This window comes from Protopterus annectens, chromosome 1.part0 (genome assembly GCF_019279795.1).
Source record: "Protopterus annectens isolate FY-2018-M chromosome 1.part0, PAN1.0, whole genome shotgun sequence".
NCBI lineage: Eukaryota > Metazoa > Chordata > Ceratodontiformes > Protopteridae > Protopterus > Protopterus annectens.
Window position 1 is genome coordinate 1,545,671,317 of NC_056725.1, and position 26,820 is coordinate 1,545,698,136.

Consider the following 26,820-nt stretch of genomic DNA (forward strand, 5'->3'; position numbering starts at 1 on the left):
AACTTCTAGTCTCAGTGTCATTCATGACATACTGTGTCCGGTTTATCCATGGTCTGTATCTATTATACCTATGGGGTCTACTTCTCTCCACTACCTTATTTACCATTGTCTCCTTATAACCCCTTTCTTGAAAGCATTCTTTAAGTTTGTCCACTTCTCTATTAAATTGTATGTCATCCATACTTATCCTTGAGGTTCTGCTAACCTGTCCCTGTACTATATTAGGGAAGGTATATCTAGGATGCATACTGTCAAAGGACAGTAACGTGTTTCTCCAACAATCTTTCCTATACAGTTGTGAGGAAAAAACATTCTCCCTTTGTGTTATGCTTATATCTAGAAAATCTAGAGTGTCACGAGAACTTTTTACACTAAACCTTAAAAAAGAGGTAGTGGAGTGAAGGTAATCCACAAAACTGTCTAGGGTCTCCCTTTCACCCTCCCACAAAATAAAAATATCATCTACAAATCGCAGATACATCCTCAAATGCTGTTGCCATCTGTCAACCCCCAATACATAACTCTTTTCCCAATAGGGGAGGACAAGATTAGCATATGTATTAGCACAAGGGGTGCCCATGGCTACCCCCTGTGCCTGTCTATAAGTAGATCCTGCCCCCTCAAACACATTATTATCTAAAACTAGTGCCAGTAACTCTTTGATAAGATCTATTTTCACCTTGGTGGCCCCTAGGGCCTATATAAGCCTAGCCAAAAAGGTACCCTGGCTTTTGCCACCCAAGATAATTATTTTCCTGTGCCCCTGTCGAGCAGAGCCACAGAGGTGCCCCATGGGATAAATTTCCTATTTCCCATCCAATCATCAAGATTTTTCTTGAGGAATGATAATGAGGAGCTTTGTTTGATATAGATAGGTAGTTTGTTCCAGAGTATGGGAAGTCAATGGGACAGGAATCTATCCCTCCAGCATGTTCTATTTATTGTAGTGACAAGGTTTAGGTCCCTAGAGTGTGTAGCTTGGAGGGATTGGGATTTCTTTAAGTGGACCATGTACAACAGCTGTGGGTTTGACATAGCTTTGTATGTTAGGCAGAGATCGGTGATATGCGACGGAGGAAAGCTGGAGTTTTTTGAGATGTCTGCATAGGGCATCTGTTTGAGGCTGGCAGTCCTCTTTGTGAGGTATTTCTGCGGCCTTTCCAGTTGTTGTAGATATCTTGTGAGGTACATACCAAAAGGGGAGTTGTACTCTATATTGGGTCTAATGAGTGACAAGTAGAGGGGAACAATGACCTCTTTTTTCCTGGATAAGAAACCTTTTGTGATGAGGCGTGCCATGTAGAAGGATTTCCTGACTACTGTGGCGATGTGATTATCAAAGGAGAGACTAATGTCCACCTGTGTCCCAAGGTCTCTTATCACACTTTCGGTGTTAAGTAGACTACCACCTATGTGGTAGCTCATGGGCACAGAGTTTTTACCAAAGGGGATGACAATGCACATTTTGGCAATTGAGCTTGAGGCCATGGCTTTGACACCAGGCATCTGTCACCATGAGGCCCTTTTGTAGGATGTCCACATCATTAGGAGTTTCGATTATGGCTCCTAGTTTGCAGTAATCTGCAAACTTCATTAGCCAAAGACCATCTGTGTTAGCCTGTACTTCAGAAAAGTAGATAGCAAACAGGAGAGGACCCAGGACTGAACCCTGTGGTACTCCAATTGTCACTGGTCTGAAGTCGGATTTGGAGTTTGATACTTTTACAGTATGGGTTCTGTCAGTGAGCCAGTTGGCAACCCATCTTGTGACATAGGGATTTATACCTAGTTTAGTGAGTTTATCTATAATTCCAGAGTGGGGGATGGTGTTAAAAGCCTTGGCGAGATCTAGATAGGCTGTGCGAACCACCTTACCCTTGTCTACGGCTTTGGTTACTGCTTCAAAGAAGTCTCTCAGGTTTAGGAGACATGATCTGCCTTTTAGAAACCTGAACTGGGTGTGGTCTAGAGTTTGGAGATTACCAATGTCTTTGTGTATAAGATCCATGATGATATATTCCATGGCCTTGCAGACCAGGCTCATTAGGCTAATGGGGTGGTAGTTCACAGTGTCCGTGGTGGCTCCCCTTTTGTGGAGTGGGATAACTGTCGCTGTGTGCCATTCAGTGGGCACAAAGCCTGAGGGGAGGCTATGATTGAACATGGTGCTTAGGTGGGGTGCCAGTTCATTCTGCAGTTCGTGTAGAACGCAGCCTGGGATGTTGTCAGGTCCCATGGATGCTGTGTTCTTGGCTTTGGAGAGTGTGGTTTTTACCTGTGCAGCCATGATTACAGGAACTTTGCATTGTTCCGGTATAGAGATGGGCCCTTTAGGGGGTGAGGGGGGGGGTAAAGTTAGCACTGAACCTATCTGCCAGGATGTTGGCAATGTCAGTTGGTTCTGTATATTTAGTGCCATTGTGCTGTAACTGAGAACAGATCTGAGTGTTGTCATTGAGATTCTTGACTTAGCTATAGAATGCTTTATGGTTGTGTTTAGAATCAGTGGTGATTTTGTTTTTGTAACCAGCTTTGGAGGATTTTATGAGGGATCTCAGCTTCTTACTGAGGCTGACCAGGGAGTTCCTCCAGTCATGGGATTTTACTCTTTTTTGCAACAGTTTCTTTATTTTGTTGTAGAGTTTGTTTATGGCAGGGGACCATCAGATTGGCTTCCTTTTTTTGGAGGATAGCATCTTGGTTCTGTTAGGGATAGCATGATCCATGCACTCGTGTAAGTGCTTATAAAGTGCATTTGTGTAGGATTCAGCAGTTATACCTCTATTGTCCATCTGTATGGGTGTCGTGAAGTTTGCCACTTCTGTCTTAAGAAGTATGAAGTTGGCTTTGGAGAAATTTTTTAAGGTGGTTTCCCTAATGGGAGGTGGGGGCGGGATGTGGATGTCTAGGGTGATTAGCTTGTAGTTGGATCTGACCAACGAGGAATTGACCTCTGGTGTGGAGCACCGGTTGCCCATGTTGGTAATATCCAGGTCTAGGATATTGCTGCCCCTGGTGGGGGTGTGGATAAGTTGATCCAAGGGATTGGAATTTATGAATTCCAGAAAACGTTGAGCAAATGAGTTGATACATGAGTAGTTTTTCCAGTTAATGGTGGGGTAGTTGAAATCACCCATTATTAGGGTGTTGGGTTGTACCCTAATATTTTCCAGTGTATCAAGAAATGAGGAGTGGGAATCCTGGGGCATGGTGGGGGATCTGTAGCAAGTTACAATTTGGATTGTGGTCTTGCCCAGATTTAGTTGCACTTGGATAATCTCAGATGCATTATGCTGAGCAGCTAGCCTGGAGGTGTAGATATCCTTAATGAATATGGACACGCCTCCACCTTAAGTGTTTTGGTCCAGGTTAGGTGGCCGAAAGGTGCGGTATGAATTATAGCCTGGTAATGCAGGGGTGCTCTCTGGAGCCTTGAACCAGATCTCTGTCACTGCACAGATGTTGATGTTCTCCAATTTAAGAAGTGCCTCGAGTGAATGCATTTTGAGGTTTAGACTTCTAGCACTGAGTAGCATTACCCTCAGATTTTGCTTGCTTGTACCTGTTAAGGTGGTGAATTTGTCATTTGAACCTTGCCTAAAAAAGGCACTATAGGGGTGGTAAGAGCCTTAGCCAGCATCCAGAATCCCAAGGGCAACAGGTGCAGGCCATCTCTAGCAAAACATTGTGGTCTGTCGATCATGTCATCCCAGGCAGACAGATACTGGATCCCCTTAGAATGACCCAAGAAGCATAGCCAATTGTTGAAGTCAATCATTTTGTCCTTGTACTGTTGTATCATTCTGGGTGATGGCAGGATGCTACTCAGGGCTAGAGTCATACCTGCCTGGGCTACAAGATTGGAGAGCTCCTCTGTGTCTCTTTTCATGTAGTTCAGGGATGTACGTCTCAGGTCATTCACACCAACATGGACAATGACAGAATCATATTTGTACTTGTTGTGGAGTGACCTGAGTGCATGCGTTATGTGAAGGATCCTGGCACCTGACAGGCAGCTGACAGTAACGTTCTTCTTGTTTTGCCTGGTGAGTGGAACATCACCACAGAGTCCCCTATGGCTAGAATGTTGGGTACGTTGTTATGCCTTATGGGCTGTGGTTGAGTGGCACACTGAGTTTGTGGGATATGTGTCATTTGTGTTGTGTTGGGGGCTGGAGGTTGTTTGCATTTCTGCTTTGGAGGTCTTTGTTGCTCTAACAGATTTTTATTGAGACCTCCACGAATGTAGGTGTGTGTTTCGTGTTTCTATGTGTGTGTTTTGGTTGTGTAGGTTTTGAGGGACTATGTAACAAGTGTGGTGTGGTGCAAGTGTTTACCTTCTCCTCTTGACTGTCTAGTCCAGTCTTGGGTGAAGGGAGCTTTGCTTCCAGTTTGGCTATATAAGTGCATCTCTCACAGGTTGTAGTGTTGGGTGGTAGGAGGAGTGGGTTGTCTGTGTACATGAGGCAATTGCTGCATTGCCCCAAGATGCCCAGATTCATCAAGTAGACAGGAGAAAACACCGGGAGCTCACCCTTAGACATGCCTGGATAGATGCTTATTTATTAAGTACTAAAAACTGTTTTTTCTAGAGAAGTGAGAAAAGTTGAGTGCTGTAATAATTTGTAGCTTATTTAGTGCTTACAATGAGTTCTGAACAAGTGCTGAGCTCAAAGAAATATATTTTAGTTTTAAAACTAAAAACTGGATAGTTCTAAGGGAAAATTTGAAGAGCAGACTGTATGGCGCCGGGAATAGTTTAACCCTAACTAAACGATGATGCATAAAGTGTGTGTGTGTGTGTGTGTGTGTGTGTGTGTGTGTGTGTGTGTGTGTATATATATATATATATATATATATATATATATATATATATATATTTTTTTTTTAATATAACAGTAGGAAATGAGCAAACTGATTTAAACAAATTAACCAGTTAACAAATAAAAAGCTAAACACTGAGCCCCGCTCCAGCAGTGTTCGATTAGACAAGTTCAAGACAACACCTTCTTAATGTAATATAACTGGCCCAAAAGCCCAAGTGCTTAAACCATAACTAGTACACTTTTAGAATAACAGACACTAAGCCTTCAACCAGCAACTCCCAACTTAGAAGGATGTAAGCTACCTGTCCTGCCACAAGAGTGCAGACCACAAACCTTCTTAATGTAAAACAACTGGTTTGAAGCTCAAGTGCTTCAACCAAAGGCTTAGAATAACAGTTACAATTTAATCAGGCTACTAACAAGCAGTAATAAATGCAGCAGAATAAATGCAATTAAGTACTTTTAAGAACAAGCAACAAAAGCAAAATAAAGTAATAAAGCAGGAAGAAACACAAATACAGTAAAAGCAGATGAATAAAGTGCAATTTTTTATATAACAATAGAAAACGAGCAAACTGATTTAAACAAATTACCCAATTAACCAGTAAAAAAGCTCAAAATTGAGCCCTGTTCCATCAGTCTTCAATCAGACATGTTATAACTGCACATTCCTGCCACTAGGGTGCAGGGGAACCTTCTCCAAAAGAGATGGCCTGGATTAGTGCTCAGGTTATACAAACAAAACTAGATTCAGGATGCCTGAATCTAGTCTATGCTACAGCAACCAAGGCGCATCAATTTCAGAAAGAAACAGTTCAAATAAGCAGGCACAATAAGCCTTTAACCATAAATTCCCAGCTTAGAAGGGCAGAATCTAGCCTCTCCTCCCACAAGAGTGCAGACCACAAACCTTCTTAATGAAAAATAACTGGCCTGAAGCCCAAGTGCTTTAGCCAGAACTAATACAGTTTTAGAATAACAGACACTGAGCCTTCAGTCAGCAATTCACAACTTAGAAGGATGTAAGCTAGCTGTTCTGCCACAACAGTGCAGACCACAAACCTTCTTAATGTAAAACAACTGGTCTTGAGCCCAAGTGCTTAAACCAAAAAGCTTAGAGTAACAGCTACAATTTAATCAGGCTACTACCAAGCAGTAATAAATGGAGCAGAATAAATACAATTGAGTACTTTTAAGAAGAGGCAAAAGCAAAATGAAGTTTACATTTTATTTATTTATTTATTTTTTTAGTAAAGTGCAAGGAGAGAGGAAGAAGGAGGAGAAGAAAAGTTCAAGGTTAAGAACCTAAGTGGGTTGGCCTTCTCAAATGTTCTCACTGTATTAAGTAGAGTGAACTCCAGACTTGGGGTGGGCTGTCCCAGATCAAGTTTACAGTAGGGGCGGGCAACTGCAAAGCCACCAAATATAACAACACCACCACGAGAATAGGGTGGGGGGAAGGGGGAAAAACAGTTTCAGGACAGATGAAAAACAGAAAACAATGCCAGAAAATATATAAAATAATTCAGTCAAGCAAAATTAAGACAATGCAGAACTCTGAAAACAGTATAATTTGATAATGGCATACACCTGGTGTTTAAGGGTAAACTGATTATCCAGAATCAGTCCAAGACTCCACAGCTTTGATGTGAATTCCAGTTTCTCAGCGCAGTATTTAGCACCAGGGGACAAACTGGAGCAAGCGAGTTATATATGGTTGCATCAATAACCATGACAACAATTTTTAAGGTGTTGAGCTTAAGGTGATTATTGATGTTATAGTTATGTGTGTACTTCTAGTCTGTGTCGAGTTTGTTTTGTATAAACACAGGTTATTAAGGGAAGTAGGGGTACCACTGCTTATCATCAGCATAGCAAATGCATTGTAAACCTGTCCCTCAAACAATATCTTCCAGAGAAAACATGCACATAGAAAACAATAGTTAGCCCAATTTTGAAGCCTGAGACATGACATGACAGAGGGTTGAACCCTGATATCATCCTCTAAGTATGTCCAAAATTGTAAAAGACAAGCCAATCCAGGATGACCCCCTCTGTTGCTACAATAGTTCTGTAAGGTGATCAGCAGGATCCCATGGTCAACTGTGTTAAGTACAGCCTAGAGATCTAAATTTACCAGGCTTGAGTAGAAACACCAATTTGTCACTAAAACAGAACATTAAAAGTCCTAGTAAGGGCACTTTTGGTGCTATGGGTGGACTAAAACTGGATTATAGATGCTGTTGTCAGTAAAATGTGAATCATGTTGCTTATAATAAATCATCTCCACAGACTTGCAGATAAATGGAACATTTGAGATGGGCCACCAACTATCCATATTATCTGTACCTAATCCAGTTTACTTAAGAATGAAAGTGACTAAGACCTTCTATCAGTTAGAAGGAAAAATGCTCCCAGTTAAGTGATGATACACAGATGTAGTTTAGAACTGCAGTCAACACTTCCTAGAAAGATGTAACCAGTTTGTTACAGCAGGAATCTGGTTTGCATGTTGTAGTATGTACTCCAGAAAGGAGAGCTACGAAATCCTCATAAGTTGAATGATAAACTGAGACCATGACTAAGGGAAAAGTTCCTCTGCAAATCCTTGGAACATCCCTGAGAACTTAACTCTTGACCCGTTCAAGACAATCTTGTTGGCAAAAATACAAAACAGCAGTTCACATTCTTTAGCTGAAAAAGACATCCAAATAGTAAGGCAGGCCAGGTTGCCAAGTCTGCCTACCACTTGGAAGAGTGCCAAAGGATGATATGTTACCATAGAGACCTGTCAAATACTTTCTTCAGGAGATCTCAGCTTGATAGTCCAAAAATGTTCATCTAAGACAATCTTATTATCTAACAGGCCAGTGCAGTGCCACCTGCACCTCAGCCTCCCTTATGTCCCTCTAAACTCACAGAGCTGAAGATTGTGCCATGGCTAAAGTAGCACAAAATGGACAAGGTGTACACAGTTAGAGGCAAGAAGATCAAGTGAGGCAGTCAATGACTTATTATAGACTTGCTATGCCTCATCAATATTCTCTGCACTGAACTGCTTTAAGTACTGGTGCATTAGAAGCCTGGATCAATATCCTGTATGCCTCCAGCATCCTATTGTGGTGGGCTCAATCCATGGTACTTCAGCCATAAAGTGAATAAGGCTGTGATAAGACATATTACAGGTGCAACTACTGTATTACTGATCTCAACACCCAAATGGAACACCAGGAACAAGTCTCTAAGCAAACCCAAATCCCTTAATAATATAAAAAAATCCTTTTACAAGAATCACAGACTCTTCATCAACTGTATTATTGAAATTACACAGAATTAGACACTTGGGTGACACTGAGACAGAGGAAACAATACTGTGATTTCATGAAAAACATCCTTGTACTATGGAGTGAATGGCAGACAAGACAGTACCAACATATTGCTCCTGCTTTCAAAACATGCTCAGGGAAGTTGGCTGCACCACCATTAACCTCCTTCAGCTCAGTTGTTTTTCAATGGTAAATAACAATTCCACTGCCAGTTTGGCCCATCTTGTGCGACTGGATAACTAATCTCAAGGAGAGGGGAACTGTTGCTATAAGGGTAAAGACCATTATTTGAATCATACCAGGTTTCTGTAATAAACATCAGGAACAGATTATACAGTAAGTCTGATATCATACCAGCCTATTTCCTGACAGATCTGGGATTCTTCAGACAGTAGAGGAGGACAGGTCCCATTCATTTCTCCACAGTGGAAAGAAGGATCTGTGGGCTTATGATCCAGAACTGTGTTGTGAAGGTCTGGGTCATGTTTCTTCCCACTGCAGAAGCTAAGTAGTACTGGGACAGACACATACTAGTACTGTACAAAACTCCTGTCACAGTAGTGATGAACTCCAGCCCTATGCCTCCCACCAGTTCCTAGTCTTCTGCAGGCAAGGACAACACCAGTAAGAAGGTGGGCAGTAGAAGTGGTCACAAGTGCAAGAAACTTATTGTGGGTATAAATGTAAAAACTCGTGGCACTTGTAAGGAAATATAAAAGTCAGAATGCTGGTGAGCAATGAATCAATGAAAACCAAGAACTAGACAAACCAGATAAAAATACAGTACAAAAAAAGCATCTAGTAGAAAATATGAACCCACAAGTATAACTACAAAGAGTATCATGCTTATATAATGTCCAGCCTGAATGTAACTTTGTAGAAGATAACTAATTGGAACATGATTATAATACACAGAGTACCACATCAATTAAATTTACAGGTAACAGAACTCTTCAGAGTGGAGAATAATGTCCATAGTAATGCCAAATGTATAAGAAGCAGCTATAAAGGCCATAGGTCAGTAACGCAAAATAAAAACACTGGAGATAAAAGAGCTAAAGCAGAGACATTGCTGGAATGCAGGAAGCTAAAATAGCAGCAAGAAATCATGGATGAGCTTGTTGAATGGAATGACTGTATAATTCTCCAGAGAGTGATTCAGGCAGTAAACATTTCTAAACACAAGTGAAACATAAATAACACCAGTAGAGAGACAAAGCACAGGTGACACTCAAAACAAATCCAAAAAACTATAAGATGCAGCTCCATAAAGCCAAGTGCCACAAAAATCAAATGATAGGAATATAAAATTCAGAGTTCATGCAAAGCTGAAAATGTCACTGCAGTGTCTGAGGAGTGGGTACAATACAACACAAAGTAACTAGATATGAATGTAAAACCAATGAAAAATAAACACAAGTTAATCATAGTTAGCTTGGCAAAGATGTAAAATTTAACAGCAATTTGTATACCAGAAGTATAGAAACCAAACATTAGAAGGAAGTTTAAGTCTGGAGAAAATTACATCCAAGGATACTGAATGTGCCACTACAATTCAGTAAAGGACCCTGGGCAAAAGTCTCTGCAGTAGAGGGCAATCACTTGAAGTCAATAGCAGTACTTAAGTGAAAGTAGGAATGGTGTCCCTGCTGTTAAGGCTGCTCAAAGATCCACAAGTAATCCACCAACAAATGTAAAATCTATATTTCAGATGTAAAAATTGTGTCTCAGCCTCCAGAAGAAAATACACAGAACAGTACAAACAAGCAAACAGCAAAGCACTTCATAGTGCAGACAGCCAACATGTCACTCTAAGCTCATGCACACAAGAAGATTCACTTTCTGAAAATTAATGACATATAAATTATTATTTCTGCTTTTTGTCATCTTGCAACAAATGGATTAAATGAGAGTTTGGCTCAGAATATGAAGAAAGCTTTAAAAATACTCAGGGTCAAAGCCCTGTCCAAAAGTGTTTTGGATGTTTTCTTCTGATGTCCTGTAGTAAAACTATACCACACTATCCCCCACTGTTCTCATGATGGGAAGACATGTTTTGATCTGTTGAAACCAGAAGTGGTACAGCACATGTTGAAACGTTGGTAAGAAGCTCACATAGACTAAAGAGCAACCAAAGGAGAAAATGGGGCTTTCAGTTAGGAATTGTACTTCAAGTGCCACACTGATACAAGTAACATGGTTAGCACAGACTGGTTTTGTTTTCTATACCTTGCAGACTGAAGATGATGTCATCTGACATAGGCATGCAGATCAGTTACTGTCAAGATGTACAGCTTCTGTGATGGCTTCCACAGCTGATGGTCATATCCTAACAGTGACTGAGGACAGTGTCCAGAGTCTAGAGCATTCTGTACCAGGCTTACCTTTGCTTTCAATTCCTGGAGCAAATAATACATCTTTAATTGTTTCATCCATGGGTTCTGAGAGTGTTATCAATTTAACATCTGTGACTCCTGCATAGCAACCTGTGTCAGAAAAGAAGGCCTCCTCAATGTTTAGAGTTATGGTAGGGAAAATTCTAGTTCTTGGCAAAATAATTCTCAGGTTTGGCCCATGGGCAAAGAGAAAGAGACAGATGTCCTTCAAGGATGCATCTGCAGTCATAACATATGGGTTATCCTGCCTCAGGCAGCCCTTCGGTCGGCCGGATTCCAAAGTCTGGGTCTGGCCTCGGCTGATGTCGCACTTTCCCCGACGTCAGAGCTTCTGGGGTATAAAGGCATCAGCCGACGCCATTTTCCCCAGTCTTTCTTGCCACGCGGTGCCCAAAGCAGAAGCTGTTCGCAAGTGCTGGTCGGTCAGATCCAGAGATTTCAGCTACCGAAGACTTCGAAAAAAGCTAAGTACCCCGTTGGGGACTCTTTCTTGCCTCAGCCGATGTCAGACAAAGTAAATAATTGTTTAACTTGTGGGAAACAAATACCTCATAAGGATTTCCATTCTTACTGCCTTCCTTGCTTAGGCCCAGACCACGACGTATCAGCTTGTTTAGCCTGTGCCTCCTTCAACCGACGGACTCTTAGACGTCGGTCGGAGTTTGCAGAAGAATTTTTCGGATCCGCTTTTGCATATAAAATGCCGTCGGAGACTCCGACTACGCATTTGGCCAAAAAACGCAGGGAAAAGGACCGACACTCGTGGCCCGCGGTTTCGGCTGAAACCATGGCTAGGCCTACCGCGAGTGTCTCGGTTTCGGCTGAAACCGAGCCCTCGGTTCTTACTACGACAGAAACCATACCTCCGACAACCGAGGCCAGAGAGGCCCGGCTGAGTCGGCTTCAGAAATCCCTACCGAAGCTAGCGCTCAAGATTTGTCCGACACCATTCCATTGGACATTTCTACACCTGCACGTGGGGCAGCTAGGCCCCCAGCTTCTATGTCTATTAAGGCCTTCTCCAGGGCTAAAGCTGCCAAACTTTCAAAAGCTTTACCTGCCAAATCTACTTCTCAGAGGCCTTCCTCAAGCTCTCAGATTCTCAGTCTTGCTGAGGACCTTATCTCCTTGATTAGGGGTTCCCAATCTCACCCAGACAGGGCCTCCCAACCTCCACCAGACAAAAGGCCTAGGACTGAACCTGTCTCCTCTGATTACTCCACGGATGGATCTGATTTGTCAGACCATCAGGAAGGGGCCTATTCTCCTTATGAGGATTCAGATGCTGAAGACTCTATCCCTTCGGCCTCCCCTCCTGAAGAATTTTCCTTTGGGGAGACCTTGCACTCTATGAGGGAACACTTTCAATGGCAGGGTCAGGATTTTTCTGATTCTAGAAAAAGACTAAGGACGTTTTTACATTTGCCCCAGCATAGGGCCTTAGCCATACCACCAGTGCTAACTGTAATTGATGATGTGTATAATGATGTTAGTTCTGCACCTGATTCTCTCCCTCCGGCCCCTGCCAAACCTGACAGATATTACAGGGTCCCGGATTCTCACTTCCACCTGTATAAAGCCCATGCTGCAGACCCAGAAACTATTTCACAGGGCCCAAAAGGTGTTGCAGCTGCCACTGCCAAAAATCCCCTACCCTCTGAAAGAGAGTCCAGAGCATTAGAGAGATGGGGTAAAAAGGTTTATACATCTGCTACTCTTTCTGCCAGGGCATTAAACTGTCAATTCCATATGATACAGTACCAAGAATATTTGTTAGATCAGCTGAATAAGAAGCTTTCTTCTCCTGAACCTTTAGACCGTAAATCCCTTCAGGATTTGGTACACAACTCTCAGCAGGTCAGTAATCATTTCTTAAAATGTGGCTATGATGCACTGGAGGCTTCATTTAGATCAGCTATGACTGGGGCAGTAATTCGTAGGCATGCCTGGCTAAAGAGCAATCCCTGCCAGACCATGTCAAGGCTAAGCTCCTAGATGCTCCAATGGAGAAACAAAGTTTATTTGGCTCCCCTGCACAGGAGATTCTAAAGAAAGTGGAAGAAAAGCAAAATCTGTGCAAACAGTAAAGGAATTTCTACAGGTCCAACCTCCGAGGTTCAGCAGAAACTGGCCTTCCAAGAATTGGTCCTTTCCAAACACCTCCAGAGCACAAAGGGGCAGGAATAGACGCCCTCGAGGCAGAGGTCAATCAAAGGGTGCCTATAGGGGCCGTCAGTGGCAGCCTGCCAACCAGAGGAGTAGTGCCACAGCTGCAACTACAACCACTAGCACAGGACAGACACAATGACTTGACTCTGATTTCGCCTACCAGGGAACAACTGGAAGCTCCCTTGGGCGGAAAGCTGGCTTTATTCTCAAGAAACTGATATTGCATTACAAAGGACACATGGACATTGCAAACAATAGACAAAGAGAGAGAGAGTGAGACAGAGGAATAAAGAAAGAGAGAGAGAGAGAGAGAGAGACAAAAATGCAGAATATTCATTTGGAAAGCAGGTCATGCAGCAGTGTGTACAGAAAGGGTTGACAATGACAAGCAGAAGCTGAAAACTAGAGCACAATGCTCATACAAAGGAAGACTCCAAGAAGCTTAGCAATGCCAGGAGAGGTAAGGATTCCAAGCATCAAGAACAGGAATGGCACACCAGGAAAGCAGCAGACTAGAGACAAGGCAATCATATAGTTTCTCCCTGAAACAGGGTTTTATTATACAACAGTAAATTGATTTAGCAAATTTCCAGTACATCTTTATAACACATCTGAGCTTGTATCACAATAGCTTCTTTCTGTTGGAGTTTACAGGATTAGACCATCCACTAAACAGTAATAGAGAAGCACTGATGTCACTCATATATGAACCAGGAAACTGGTGTCACACCTGCCAGCTCTGTCTGTTATGATGGAGCACTTGTGGCACAAGTTCAGGTGATTTGATCAAGTTGCTCTGAGATGATATTCAGAGGAAACTTGCATCTTCGTCCAGGGAATAGTCTGTCTCCTTTCTAATATACAAAGAAGATTCCTGGCCTTTTCAGCTTTCATCCATCACTTGGGAGAAGCTGGTCCACAGCACAACGTCCATTGTCAAACCATGTCAGTACAATTATTTTTCATGTGGCGCACACAGTAAATCAGCTACAGAGGCTGTATACCTAGCGGGAGTGAAACAAGGCAGTGGTGACACAAACTGACTGCTTTTTGGGTACTGGAAGAGGAGGCAGCACAGGATCTGAGCTATTCCAGAATGTGGACATGTACTAGGGTTGAAAGAAAACCATGTTCCATACTTTCTTGGCTTTGTCCTCAGTGTAGGTGTCTGCAAAAAAGAATAGGATGAGCTGTACATTCAGGGAGTAGCTTCATTAAGGATTAGTAGGGCAGTCTTCAGCTTGCTAATAGGAATGTAGGCCTCACAAGTGATCTGCTGGACCAGGAGGGCAAATGAGGTATCTGTGCATTAACATGCAGACAGTTTCTGTGCCTCACATGACGCTAGAGGATTTGACCGAAGTAGAAATTCCACCACTTAATGTACCCTGCTAGAAAAATTTTTTTGGTTATTTTATTGCAGTCAACTTTTAGTAACAGATAAAATACTCAGGATCAAGGGTTATGTTGACAGACTCTGCTATTTGAATTGTGTTACCAAATAATGTGTCATATACCCTCCACAACTCCTCAGACAGTGTGTGACATTTTCAGCTCTACATGTACCCTGAAGGTTATCTTCCTATCATTTTACTTTTGTGGCATTTGGCTTTCTGGAGCTGCTTCTTGTAGTTTCTTTGGAGGTATGCTGTTTGGATTTGTTTTGAGTGCCACTTGTGCTTTGTCTCTGTGCTGCACACTACTAGGATTAAATTTATTAGTTGCACTATTCCCTACCATACTAGAGATAGACTGTAGCTGTCTATGTAGCATAGAATGCTAGATAATATGTCATGCAGGTCCGTGACAAAACAATAATTCCATTTCTTTTTTCCACCACCTGTTTATGTAGAAATATATTGGAGCTTTGCATGGAAATATACAAGGTTTAAATTCTGTTACCACTGCTATGGAGCTGGGAAGTTTGGGCTTTTATTTCTTCAACTCCATGCTGTTGCTACACTCAAGGTTCACGTTGATGGTAGCTGCTGCCTAGTTTCTTCATCTGCTGTTGCAGTGGATTTTTAAATTAATTTGCATGATGGGTCTGATAATCTGTTCTCCTCCTGTTTGATATTGGTAGTTGCCTCTGAGACACTGAAACAGTTTGTATTAGGGGATTAGGGGTGTGATGATATATCTTTTGTAGCTCATTTTGTTTTGCGTTATTAGTTCTGACATCTGTGCCTGTGCTACTCACTGTCCTGCCTGTGCACTTATTGGTGAGTTTATCAACACAGTACCAATGCTGCATGCCATTTTAACCTTCCTTTTGTTGCAGGGGTTGTCTTCTATATGCAGTGTCAGCTTCACCTTTTTTGCCTTGGTTGTAGCATAAGTACTACCAAACTGACCATATACTTGCAGAGTTGTACTAGTGTCTTGTGTAGCATCCCTCCTTTCCTTCTTCTGTTTCAGAGCAGTATGTCAACTAATATATGTTTTTATAAGCCGGCTAATTAGGGCTCTGCAAAGCACAGAGTGACTAGCAGAACTAGTATTGTTTACATGGGTTGGCTACCTATTCTTTTCGTAGGGAGCTTGTAGTTTAAAGTATGACGCTTCTAGTGAAGTCAAGCATTATTCATAGTGTCAATTAAATCAAACTGCTACTTAAAACAGTGGTACTTTTTTAATATTGTTGTCCATTGCTGTCTTTTGATTTATGTGAAACTTCATTTTCAGTATTGCTTTATGTATGTGGAATGGTAAATGATTTGCTGAACTGCTGCTTTCATTGTATTCTCAGTGCTTTGAGGTCACAGTTAATTAGTGCTGCAGCTGGACAGACTTTTGATATAGGTGGCCTTTGCCCTTTCTTCATGGTTGTGACTAATGGGGAGAAAAGGGCTTGTCCCCTGCAAAAAATATATATATATATTGCTTTTTGTATCTTTTTTTATGAAACTATATTGTCTGAGATGAGTAGTTGTCATAGACTTTGATGCCATAACATGAACCCCTTTTCTTACATTTTTTATTTCTGTCTAGGCAAAAGTGACCACCTATATCATAAGTTCCTAGGTAAGTACTAGGCTAGCTGCCCTTGTGGGTCATTTTGGGCCAAGACAGTTTCCATTTTTCTGCTTGAATTGACTTTCCCATTTGATATCCCATTAACATATCCTGTCTGTGTGGCATAGAGGGGTAAAAAGCTTACTACAACCCAGATGACGTGACTTAAAATAGTGTCTAAAGTGCAGGAAAAGCCTAGCAGGAAGGTGAATGACTTATGCTGGTTTGTCCTTCTTGGGGGGAGTGAAATGGACACCCTAATTAGGCCAAATGAGCTACAATGCAAGTGGAGGCATGTACATTACTAGTGGCCACAGGATTTGGGCTTGGCAATCCCAAGCCAGTGGCTGTAGCCCAAATAGGCATGTCTGTGGGAGGACACACACTTTGGGAGAAGGCATAGGATTGGGTGTCCATGCAGTGACATAGGCACATATGTCCACCACAGGAGGTGGATAAGGCTGTACATATAAGCCCAGCAAGTGCAGAAACAAAAAAAACAAACAAATCCTACTGGGCTGCTTGAGCCATGATTGGAGAAATATCTAGGGCATGGTAATTAAGGGTCTGGGGGAATCCTGGTGGTCAGCAGGAATGACAGGAAAAAGCACTTGGAAAAAATGACCAACTAGGGTTCACTCTTCCTTCAGATACACAGGGATCACACTTTTCAAAGGGTGAAAAACTGTGAAGTTGCCCATGCACAGCTGAGGATTTTGATATCATGTATCTGTGGATTTGGCTTCTGTCTTGAATGTATTGTATTAAATGGGAGTGGTATTATGCATTGCTTCCTTTTCCACAGTTTATGTCAGGAATAAGGTAGCACAAGGCTTCCCTGTTTTTGTGGGAGTGTGGTGTCTGTCCTTAGTGCAGGCTTGATTAGTAGCCTGAATGCCAGATAGGATTTTTGGACTTGTATGACAATAAAGCATAGAGTTAGACTTAATGTAATTATGCTGCACTTTATTAATGTAATCTTATTCAGCAGGTTTAGCTGTTGTTAACATGTAATCATTTCCTGTTTTGCATGTAGATGCCTGCGAAGCACGTGTACAGAGTACTCCAATATCAAGAAGAAGAATTAACTCAGATGGTATCAACCATGTCTGATGGCTGGAAATTTGAACAGGTACTAAATTACATTTTTTCATAGCTTTAATGTATTGACCTTTGCTGCCTTTCTGCTGGTTCCTTGTTATTATGAATCCCCACCTGTTCAGTCGAAGACAAATGTTCTGTAACGTTCAGGTTCTATGTACCACATTTGTACTTCTTGTGTTCTAGAGTGACTAATAGAGACTATCAATGGCCTTCCAATGTGTTTGCCCTTCTAGACCATATATGTTCAGTCCCAAGGTACTGCATTACTTTCCAAAATCTCCTTCATTTGTCTACATACCTCTCAACCACTTAGAGCAAGAAATCTGGACAAAGACAGAAATAATGGGGGGACAAAGATCCAAAAATAGGGATACTTTTTAAATATTGTTCTTACAAACTTAGAAAGTTGATAGATTAATAGATTTTGCATTAGCATGATTTGAAGTCTGCCATTATTTTCTGACTTCAGTCCAAAATGATTTGCCAGTGTTTTGCAAGAAAACTACAATTTTATGAGAAATGGACCACAAATATGAGTAAAAACTCTGGACATTCTGCAAAAAATCTGGACAGTTGAGAGATCTTTAAAGAAGTGTTCTACAGTGCTGATCTCCACTGAGACCTTGTTTTGATCAGGTCATGAGCTCGGAGGAAATGTTACAGCATGGTCGCACTTTTAACTTTGTTACAACCATTCCTGACCAGTGAGGAATGGCATGCTGACTGTAGATTACATACCATTATTTATTCAATTCTTTACCAACTTGCAAAGGCTGGGATTCATATAAATGCACTGCATGACAGAGTAACACTTTTGCTACATAGCAATGATACACTGCAGTGTACAATGTACATGAATATTCAAATAGCGATAAATTGTATGTCTGAGCAGATAACCCTGCACAGATATGCAAATTAGAAAACTGGTAAAAAGCTTCAAGCCAGCCTAAGAAGAGGAGAGCAAAAAGTGTAGTTTTAATGCAACACAGCAGCAACATTCTAGCTAGTACAAAGCTCATGAAATGAAGTATCAGCAGGTGGAATGAATCATCTCATAGTGAAGGAGGATATCGGCAAACATCTCATAGTAATTACTTAGAGTGCAGTATAAACAACTGCAGTCTGGTTGGTACTTGAAACTAGAGGAAAAAAGTGAATAGGACAGTAGGATAAGGGGAATATAGGAGTGTGTAGAGAATGGATGCATAAAGGAAAAGCAGATGGGGAAGGCATGGCACATTTTTTGTGGGGATAGGTAAAACCATTTTATATATGTGGAGACAGATACGACGAAGGAAAAGGTGATATGTGAAATGGAGATAAATGTTGGGGATGTGTAGATGAGGGGTACACAAACACAAAAGCATACAGACATACATAGTTGGATGTATATACACACACACACACACACACACACACACACGCGCACACACACACACACACACACACACACACACACACACACACACACACACACACACACACACACACACACACACAAAGAGGAGACATTGACACAAACAGAGGCTGAAGAAGTGGTGATGGGGTGGAGTGCACAATGACAAGGGGTGGGTTGTAGCACAATAGGATGGGATATACCTGGCTGGGGGCTGGGGATAGGATTGGGTATAGACAATGTTTTGGCTGCTAACTGGCCCAGAGAGTTGTCACCTTGACTTATAAGATGGTTGAAATGGGTCATGGTGGCTCTGCTAGTGACTGGATGACAAGGGTCCACTTATCAAGTACATATGTTGACTGCTGCAGTGGAGCATGTAACTGCACTGTCAACCTCTTCTCTCCCTCCACCAGATGCACTGATGGCTGTGTCACAGCAGGCAGTTGAACCGGGCTATCTGGATGGGAAAGATGAAACCCCATTATCTTGGTGAGGCACTCCCAGCTCACTCACCCACCACAGAAACAGAGGCAAGGGCTGGCAGCAGCTGATATGCCTCCTGTTTGATGACGTTATCATGACCTGCAGTATGGATACTCAGGGAGAAGGGTAACATTAGTGAATATGATGTTCATCGTGTTTCACTGTTGCAGTCATTACACTTGGGTTATCCTGCTGGCAGGCAACCCGCAGTCGGCCTGAATTCCAAAGTCCTGGTCCGGTATCGGTTTCTGTCGCCTCTTTCCTGACGTCAGTGTGCCAGAGGTATAAAAGATGCAGCTGATGCCATTTTCTTCAGTCTTTCTTGCCGCGCGGTGCCCGAAGCAAAAGCAGTTCGCAAGTGCCGGTCGGCTGACTCCTGAGATTTTCTAAATCGAATTTCAGATCCAAAGTCTTCAATAAAGCTAAGTACCCCATTGGGGAAACTTTTCTCTTGCTCCAGATTGATGTCAGAAAAAGTTAACAATTGTATTTCTTGTGGGAAGCAAATACCTCATAAGGATTTCCACTCTTACTGTATTCCTTGCCTAGGCCCTGACCACGACGTTGCTAGCTGTCGGTTTTGTGCAGGATTTAACCAACGCACTATTTTGGCAGAAGGTTTAACTACATAATGCCGCCAGAACAACCGACGACCGGAATTCATAAAAACTGCAAGGATAAAGACAAGGACAAGCATCCGAAGTCCGAAACTGATGACGAAGCTTCTTCTAGGCCAGTTGCTGGTGCTCAGTGAGGCGCTTTCGCAGCCCCTGACTCCCGCTACCTCAGAGCCACAGGCCACCTCCGACTCCCACGTGGAGACAGCTAGGCCTCTGGATACTCAAGGTTATTGGTCCTTCGGAAATTAATCCCTCAGATGGGTCCGGAGCCGCTGTGCATGCATCGGCTTCTGAGGGTGTCTTCAGACCTACACAACTTTATATAACGCCTACTTCAGCATCCAAAACAAAGTCTAAAACAGTTTTAAAGACAAGGAAACCAGTACAGCATTCTCCAGGACAGGCTTCTATGCCTAAGAAACAGATGCTCAAAATGGCCGAAGACCTAATTACTTTGATCAGGGGTTCCCATCCCCCTCCTGATAAGAGGCCTAGGCAAGACACTGAATATGATTCCTCTGATCAGGTTTCCATTTCCTCTGACTCCTCTTCTGATCAGGGATATTCTGTTCCTCCCTATGAGGATTCTGATGCTGAAGATTCTATTCCTTCAGCTTCTCCTCTGGAGGACTATTCTTTTGGGGAAACCCTGCATACCATGAGGGAGCATTTCCATTGGGAGAGCCAGGATTATTCCGATTCTAAGAAAAGACTTAGAGACTTTCTTTTACTTCCTCAGCACAGACCTCTTGCAATTCCCTCTGTTCTAGACATAGTAGATGATGTTTTCTCAGAGTCTGGCCTGTCTCCAGACTCTTTATCTCCTGCCCCTGTCAAGCCAGACAGATACTACAGGGTCCCAGACACCCATAAATTTCTTTACAAAAACCCTGCTGCTAACCCAGAAACTATCTCACAGGGTCCCAAAGGGGTCAAGGCTGCTTCTGCCAAAAGCCCTGTCCCCTCAGACAGAGATTCTAGGGCTTTGGACAGATAGGGGAAAAAAGTTTACACTTCTGCTACCTTGGCTGTAAGGGCTTTAAATTGTCAGTTTCATATGCTCAAATATCAGCAATATTTAATGTCTTTGTTAAAACAAAAAATGTTGACAAATTCTGAATGAAAGATTTGCAGGATTTATTGCATGCAGCCGAACAAGTGGGAAAGCATACTTTGCAATGTGGCTATGATTCACTGGAGGCCTCGTGCAGAGCCGCTGTTACAGGTTCTGTTATTAGAAGGCATGCTTGGTTAAAGGAACAGAATCTGACTGATCATGTTAAAGCAAAATTATTGGATGCTCCATTACAGAATGATACTTTGTTTGGTGTTGAGGCAGAGGAGGTGTTAAAGACAATGGAGGATAAGGCAAAATCTATGCAGACAGTAAAGGATTTCTTACATGCACAGCCACCCAGATTTAACAGGAACTGGCCCTCTAAGAATTGGTCCTTTCCAGTGTCAGACAGACCACAAAGAGGCAGATTCAGATGCCCTAGAGGCAGGCAACAGCCTCAGGGCTCATACAGGCCCAAAGAATGGGGTGCCACTACCTCCAAAATCAGAGAAGACAAATCACAGCCTTATAGAAAACAGTCCCAATGACTTCCCTCTGCCAATGCCAAGCACTTATTTTTTGGCAGCACCCTTAGGGGGAAAGCTAGCACTTTTTTCACAAAATTGGCACAAGATCACCCAGGACAAATGGGTCTTAAATATAGTCTCTCAGGGCTACAGGTTCCACTTTCGCACCCTTCCAAAGGCAAAAGGTATGCCAGACCTGCCATGCAATCAATGGCAAGAGGCACAAAAACAAGTTTCATCTCTCATGGTCATGAGGGATACTCAGCCAGTGCCACAACAAGAGCAGAGACAAGGATTTTACTCAAGACTTTTCTTAGTACCAAGAAAGGACAAAGCCTGGAGACCAATTCTGGACCTGTTTATACTAAATACTTTTCTGGACGTCCCAAAATTCAGAATGTTGACTCTACAGCAGCTTCTGCCCATGCTGGACAAGAAGGCTTGGCTTGTAACTTTGGACCTCAAAGAGGCATACCTGCATGTCCCAATCAGACAAACTTGCAGAAGATACCTCAGATTCATAGCTGGTTCAATGCACTACCAATTCTCTGCACTGCCCTTTGGCTTATCTACTGTGGCCAGGGTCTTCACAAAATGCCTGGCATCAGTAATTGCATTTTGCAGACAAAGAGGAATTCAAATATACCCCTACTTGGATGACTGCCTTATTCAAGCAAAGGACAAAGATATTCTACTACAGCATCTGACGTTTGTAAAAAGACTAATTTGCCTAGGGTACACAGTAAACGAAAATAAATCAAAACTAGTGCCCTCTCAAGAGATAATATTACTGGGTGCAAGCTTAAATACAACTGCCCAGATGGCTTATCTCACGCCAGACAAACAAAGGCATCTGATGTCTTACTTCAAAGACATGGCAACAAAGACCCAGTTATCTGCAAGGAAAATTCTGCAGGCTCTGGGCTACATGGCATCCTGCATTCTACTAATTCCATATGCAAGACTGCATATGAGGAAACTACAATGGTATCTAAAAAGTGTTTGGACTCAACATTGCCACAGCCTGGAAACAGTAATTACTCTCATTCCCTGCCTGCAACAGGAATTTCAATGGTGGGCACAGGCCTGTCACCACAAAAGGGACAGCCATTCACCTTACCCACTGCCAGGCAGACACTAACAACAGATGCATCAGATTATGCCTGGGGGGCACACGTGGCAGGAAAATGTATTCGGGGCACATGGCCCACAAACCAAATGCATCTTCATATCAATCAAAAAGAGATGCTAGCTGTACACAATGCCCTGACAGCCTTCAAGGACCTACTTCATCCAGGACAACTACTGATAAAGATAGACAATACTACAGTCATGTGGTACATAAACAAGCAAGGGGGCATACATTCCTACCCCCTCTGCAGGCAAGCCATGACTTTGTGGAACACAGCATTGACTTATCAAGTACATCTGCAAGCACAATTCCTGCCAGGAAAGACAAATACTTTGGCAGACGAACTAAGCAGAAACCTCATGGATCCTCACGAGTGGAAACTGGATCCACAAATCTTCAACATGATAACATAGAAATGGGGATGCCCAGACATAGATCTATTCGCCTCCCCTCACAAGTGCCAGCTACAGAGATTCTGCACTCGGACTTATCACAAGCAAGCATGGAAAGGGGATGTCCTTTCATTCAGCTGGAAAGCCCTTACAGTATATGCCTTCCCTCCTCTGCCTCTCCTCTCCAAGGTACTCCTAAAGGTCAGACAAGAGAAGCCGAAAATGATACTGATTGCCCCAGACTGGCCACGCCAGCACTGGTACCCAATCCTAAAAAGCTTGTCTCAAGGCCCAGCCTGGACATTGCCTCTAATACCTCATTTGCTGACCCAACAGAACAATCAGATCCTGCACAGCCAACTCAAAACCCTAAATCTGGCTGCATGGCGGATAATGTAATAATTCAGAACACACCTCTATCTAAAGCAGTTATGGATGTTACTTTGGAGGCCAGGAGGCCCAGCACCAGAAAATCTTATGCAGAAAAATGGAAGAGATTCTGTGCTTGGAACCAAGCGCAGGGAATTGACTCGCTTGAACCAAATATTCCTCAGATTTTGCAATACCTAACTGAGATGCTGGACAAAGGCCTATCCTTCTCATCAATTAAGATCCATGCCTCTGCCATTTCAGCTCATTACAATTCGAACCCACCTATTTTTTCTCATCCACTGCTAAAACAGTTTCTCAGAAGGGCCAAAAACATAAGACCTCCAAGGAGAGCTCCAATGCCTACATGGGACCTCAATTTTGTCTTGGAAAAACTCACATTGCCTCCTTTTGAGCCAGCCAATACAGCAGAGATAAAATACTTGTCATGGAAAACCGCTCTTCTCCTAGCAATAACTTCAGCAAGAAGAGTCTCAGTGTTACAGGCCCTAATGGCTGTGGAACCTTTTATTATTTTTCATCAGGACAGGGTTTCTGTAAGGACAAACCCCACATTTATGCCTAAGGTAGTGTCCAGCGTGGCTCTTAACCAAACCATACATTTGCCTACCAAACCCACAGAATAAGGGGGAGAGACTCCTGCATACTTTGGACATACACAGACAGCTACGCTTTTACTTGGACAAGACTAAAGCCTTCAGAAAGACTGACCAACTCTTAGTGGCATATGCTGCAGGTTCCCAAGGAAAAGCCATTTCAAAGCAGACTATTTCAAAATGGATAGGCCACTGCATTCGTTTCTGCTATTCACAACATGGCAAATCAGTGCCCAAGGGTATTAGGCCACATTCTACCAGAGCAGCAGCCACTTCAGCAGCCTTCCTCAGAGGAGTACCAACCAAGGATATTTTGGAGGCTGCAACATGGACTTCAGTGCACACTTTTACAAAGCACTACCATTTACCTCTCTACTCTAAATCCAGAGCAGGCTTTGCCACTGCAGTTCTGCAGGGCCTCATAGCCACTCCAAACTCTATTTAGGCCCAGCCGCCCAACCTCAGCTTTGGGATTCAACCCAAGTGTAATGAATGCAACAGTGAAACACGATGAACATAGTACAGTTGTGTACCTACCATAAATGTAGATGTTCGAGTGTATTCACTGTTGCAGTCCAGGTTACCCTCCCACCATCCCCCTTTTTCTTTGCTGAGACTTTTCTGTACCTATCTATTCTATATAACCTATGTGGTATATTTACTTGTAGATGAAGGTTATGTGCATGCTTTTTTATGATCATAATTTTTCCAGCCAACCCTTTTGGGGGCACCTGACATTTGGGGCAAGAAAAACTGAAGAAAATGGCGTTGGCTGCATCTTTTATACCCCTGGCGCACTGACATCAGGGAAGAGGCGACAGCAACCGACACCAGACCAGGACTTTGGAATTCAGGCCGACTGCGGGTTGCCTGCCAGCAGGATAACCCAAGTGTAATGACTGCAACAGTGAATACACTTGAACATCTACATTTATGGTAGGTACACAACTGTACTTTCTACAGATAATGCAATGAATATAGTGCGAGTAGGTAATATGCAAACTAACCATGCTGTGCCAAAAGTCTAAGGCATCTTGTGCAGCACACAACACAGTTGGCCTATTATTCTGCCTCTGCTAACAGACAGAAGGACAATACAGCTTCTGCTCTGGTGGTATGGATGGATAAATCCATAAGTATGGACCAGCTGACCCAGGTTCAATTAGCAACTCTGCAATTGATGGAGCAGTAGGAAAGGATGGGAGTGCCCATTCAGGATGGGATGGCATTTGTTCCTTTAGGAGAGTAGTGATCCAAAGAGGAAAGTTTCCCTCATTCATGACTGCAAGTGGAGCTGAGGCAGAGAAGTGGTTAGTAAATATAATGAACAAAAAAAAAAAACAGGATGGAAACAGAGATGGCCGAGCCACCAGAATGCCCTTAGAATTTTCAACCTGGCCCAGCAATGCTGAAGTAAGTCCAGGGGGGTGAAGAAATGAGCTGGTAGACCCAGAGTGGAAGTGGGGCACTGGAGGATGGGCCAGATGGGACAAAACAAAAAAGGGACAATACAACCTTCATGCACACGTGTAGATGAGAAAGACACAGCAGTATAACTACGCCCACATGTGTGCATATTATAGCAGATATTTAGAAACTTGCCACATCCCCACATGTATATTTAAGATAACAGAAGCCTAAAGAACCATGCATTACTCGCAGTATGCAGCAGTGCATGGCATACAAACAACAAGTAGAGCATGGATAGTGTCACCAACAACAGCCACCAGTCATTCTCTGGTACTTGTCACTGTAAATAGGCCAAACGCTATTAAACAATTTAAAACATTCATGCCTAACCCCTACTTCCCACTGCTAGTGATTTTCAGTATGACAGCACTGCAGGTCATCATCGTGTGTCAGATTCAGATATGTCAGTAGCCTCAATAACAATCTGAGTCAGGTCAAACCAGACAACCCCCTAGGAGACAAACCCACAAAGCATCTTGGCAGCCTTTTCCTGAACTGGTTATGTAGCAGAAAGAGCATGATCTTGGTCTCCTTAGCACATCAGGCAGGAGCTGTCCATGGCGCACTAACATTCGCAGCCATTGCCAAGAATATCGCACAGAACAAAATGGTGACATGAGATTCTTGATGGAATTATGATTTCTGAATTCTGAACAGCACAGTATGGTGCTCCATAAAGTGTACTGGCTGTGTGCTTGTAAACAGCAAGCACAAGTCCTCAAGCACTGCATAGTGATGGCATGTGATAGAAGTAGCTGTGCATTATGTCACCTGTATGGTTCACCAAATTATAGTGATTCATAGTCACGTGTGGAGCTCAGTCTTATTTGAATATGTACCACACAAAATGTTATGTGCTTGTGGCTTAAGTAGACATTCCACCATTTTAAATACCACTTGTGACTTATCACCTAAAGTAGAGCAGTAACAGGACAAGTACAGCAGTTTGAAGCAAGTTTCTGTCAGCAGAGAAGCATACTTTAAAGAAGAGACAGCCATGAGGAGGTGCACAGGTTTCTGTAATACTGTGGTAAGGTGTTCCTCAGGTGTTTTGTACATGTGTGTGTCCTTGCATTAGACCAGTGAAAAGATGCATGGACTAATCTGTAATAAGGTCACCTGTAAATCATACCTACATATATCCCCTGTAAAATATTTATCTGTTTATTTGCACTGTAGGTGTGGGAAGGTATCCTGCTATCAGAACTGCCTATCACTGCACTATCCTTTATGTCCTAAATAGTTATAATGTGTATGTATGCTATAAGAACATCTGTAATGAGCCTCCCCATGTTTAACCACAAAATAATAGTTCAGTAGTTACATATGACCCTCCCAGGTGACACTTTTCCATGTTGTCCATGAAGCCTATCATTCCCTTGTATATCCCTGTGGGTCTCTGCTGTTGTATTTATGCACAGACATGTCCCTATTTCTGGTCTGTGGTATCACTGGAGTATTTGCTGTTTATAGCATAGAATGATAGTGTCACCTAGCGTGTTTTTTGGAGTCTACTTATGGCAACCTACTGTTTGTAATTGGTAGCCTATTATCTTCTGCCAGCAGTCACAGGCCTTTAATTATGTCTCTTGTTTCCATAGGCCATCATATTCTCAAGAAGGGATACAACACAGAGGTTGGACAACCTCAGCCAAGATGAGAATGTCATCCAGCTACAAGAACTAAAGACTCATGGGCAGCATGTCCTGGGGAGAGGGAATATTCCTCTTCTGCAACAGAACCACATCTACGAGCTGCTGGTCCATATAATCAGTGCTGTTGGTGGGTGGAATTACACAATAATGTTGGAGTTGTGTCACTGAAATGATCAGGCAGACCTGCAAGGAGATATATGTTGCAGAGAGCTTATTAATTGGAGATGGCCACCTCCCATTGCAAGCCTAATTGATAAGGCGGA

The 26,820-nt window shown here is 42.7% G+C and overlaps 1 protein-coding gene across 1 annotated transcript in view; it reads left to right on the forward strand.

Moving 5' to 3' along the window:
* LOC122798939 (BTB/POZ domain-containing protein KCTD17-like) overlaps nt 1-26,820 on the forward strand; it is a 557,165-nt gene that overhangs the window by 261,979 nt on the left and 268,366 nt on the right. The window contains exon 4 of the mRNA XM_044068018.1: nt 16,769-16,864. Coding sequence (XP_043923953.1) covers nt 16,769-16,864 — 96 coding nt within the window. The remainder of the gene's footprint in view (nt 1-16,768; nt 16,865-26,820) is intronic.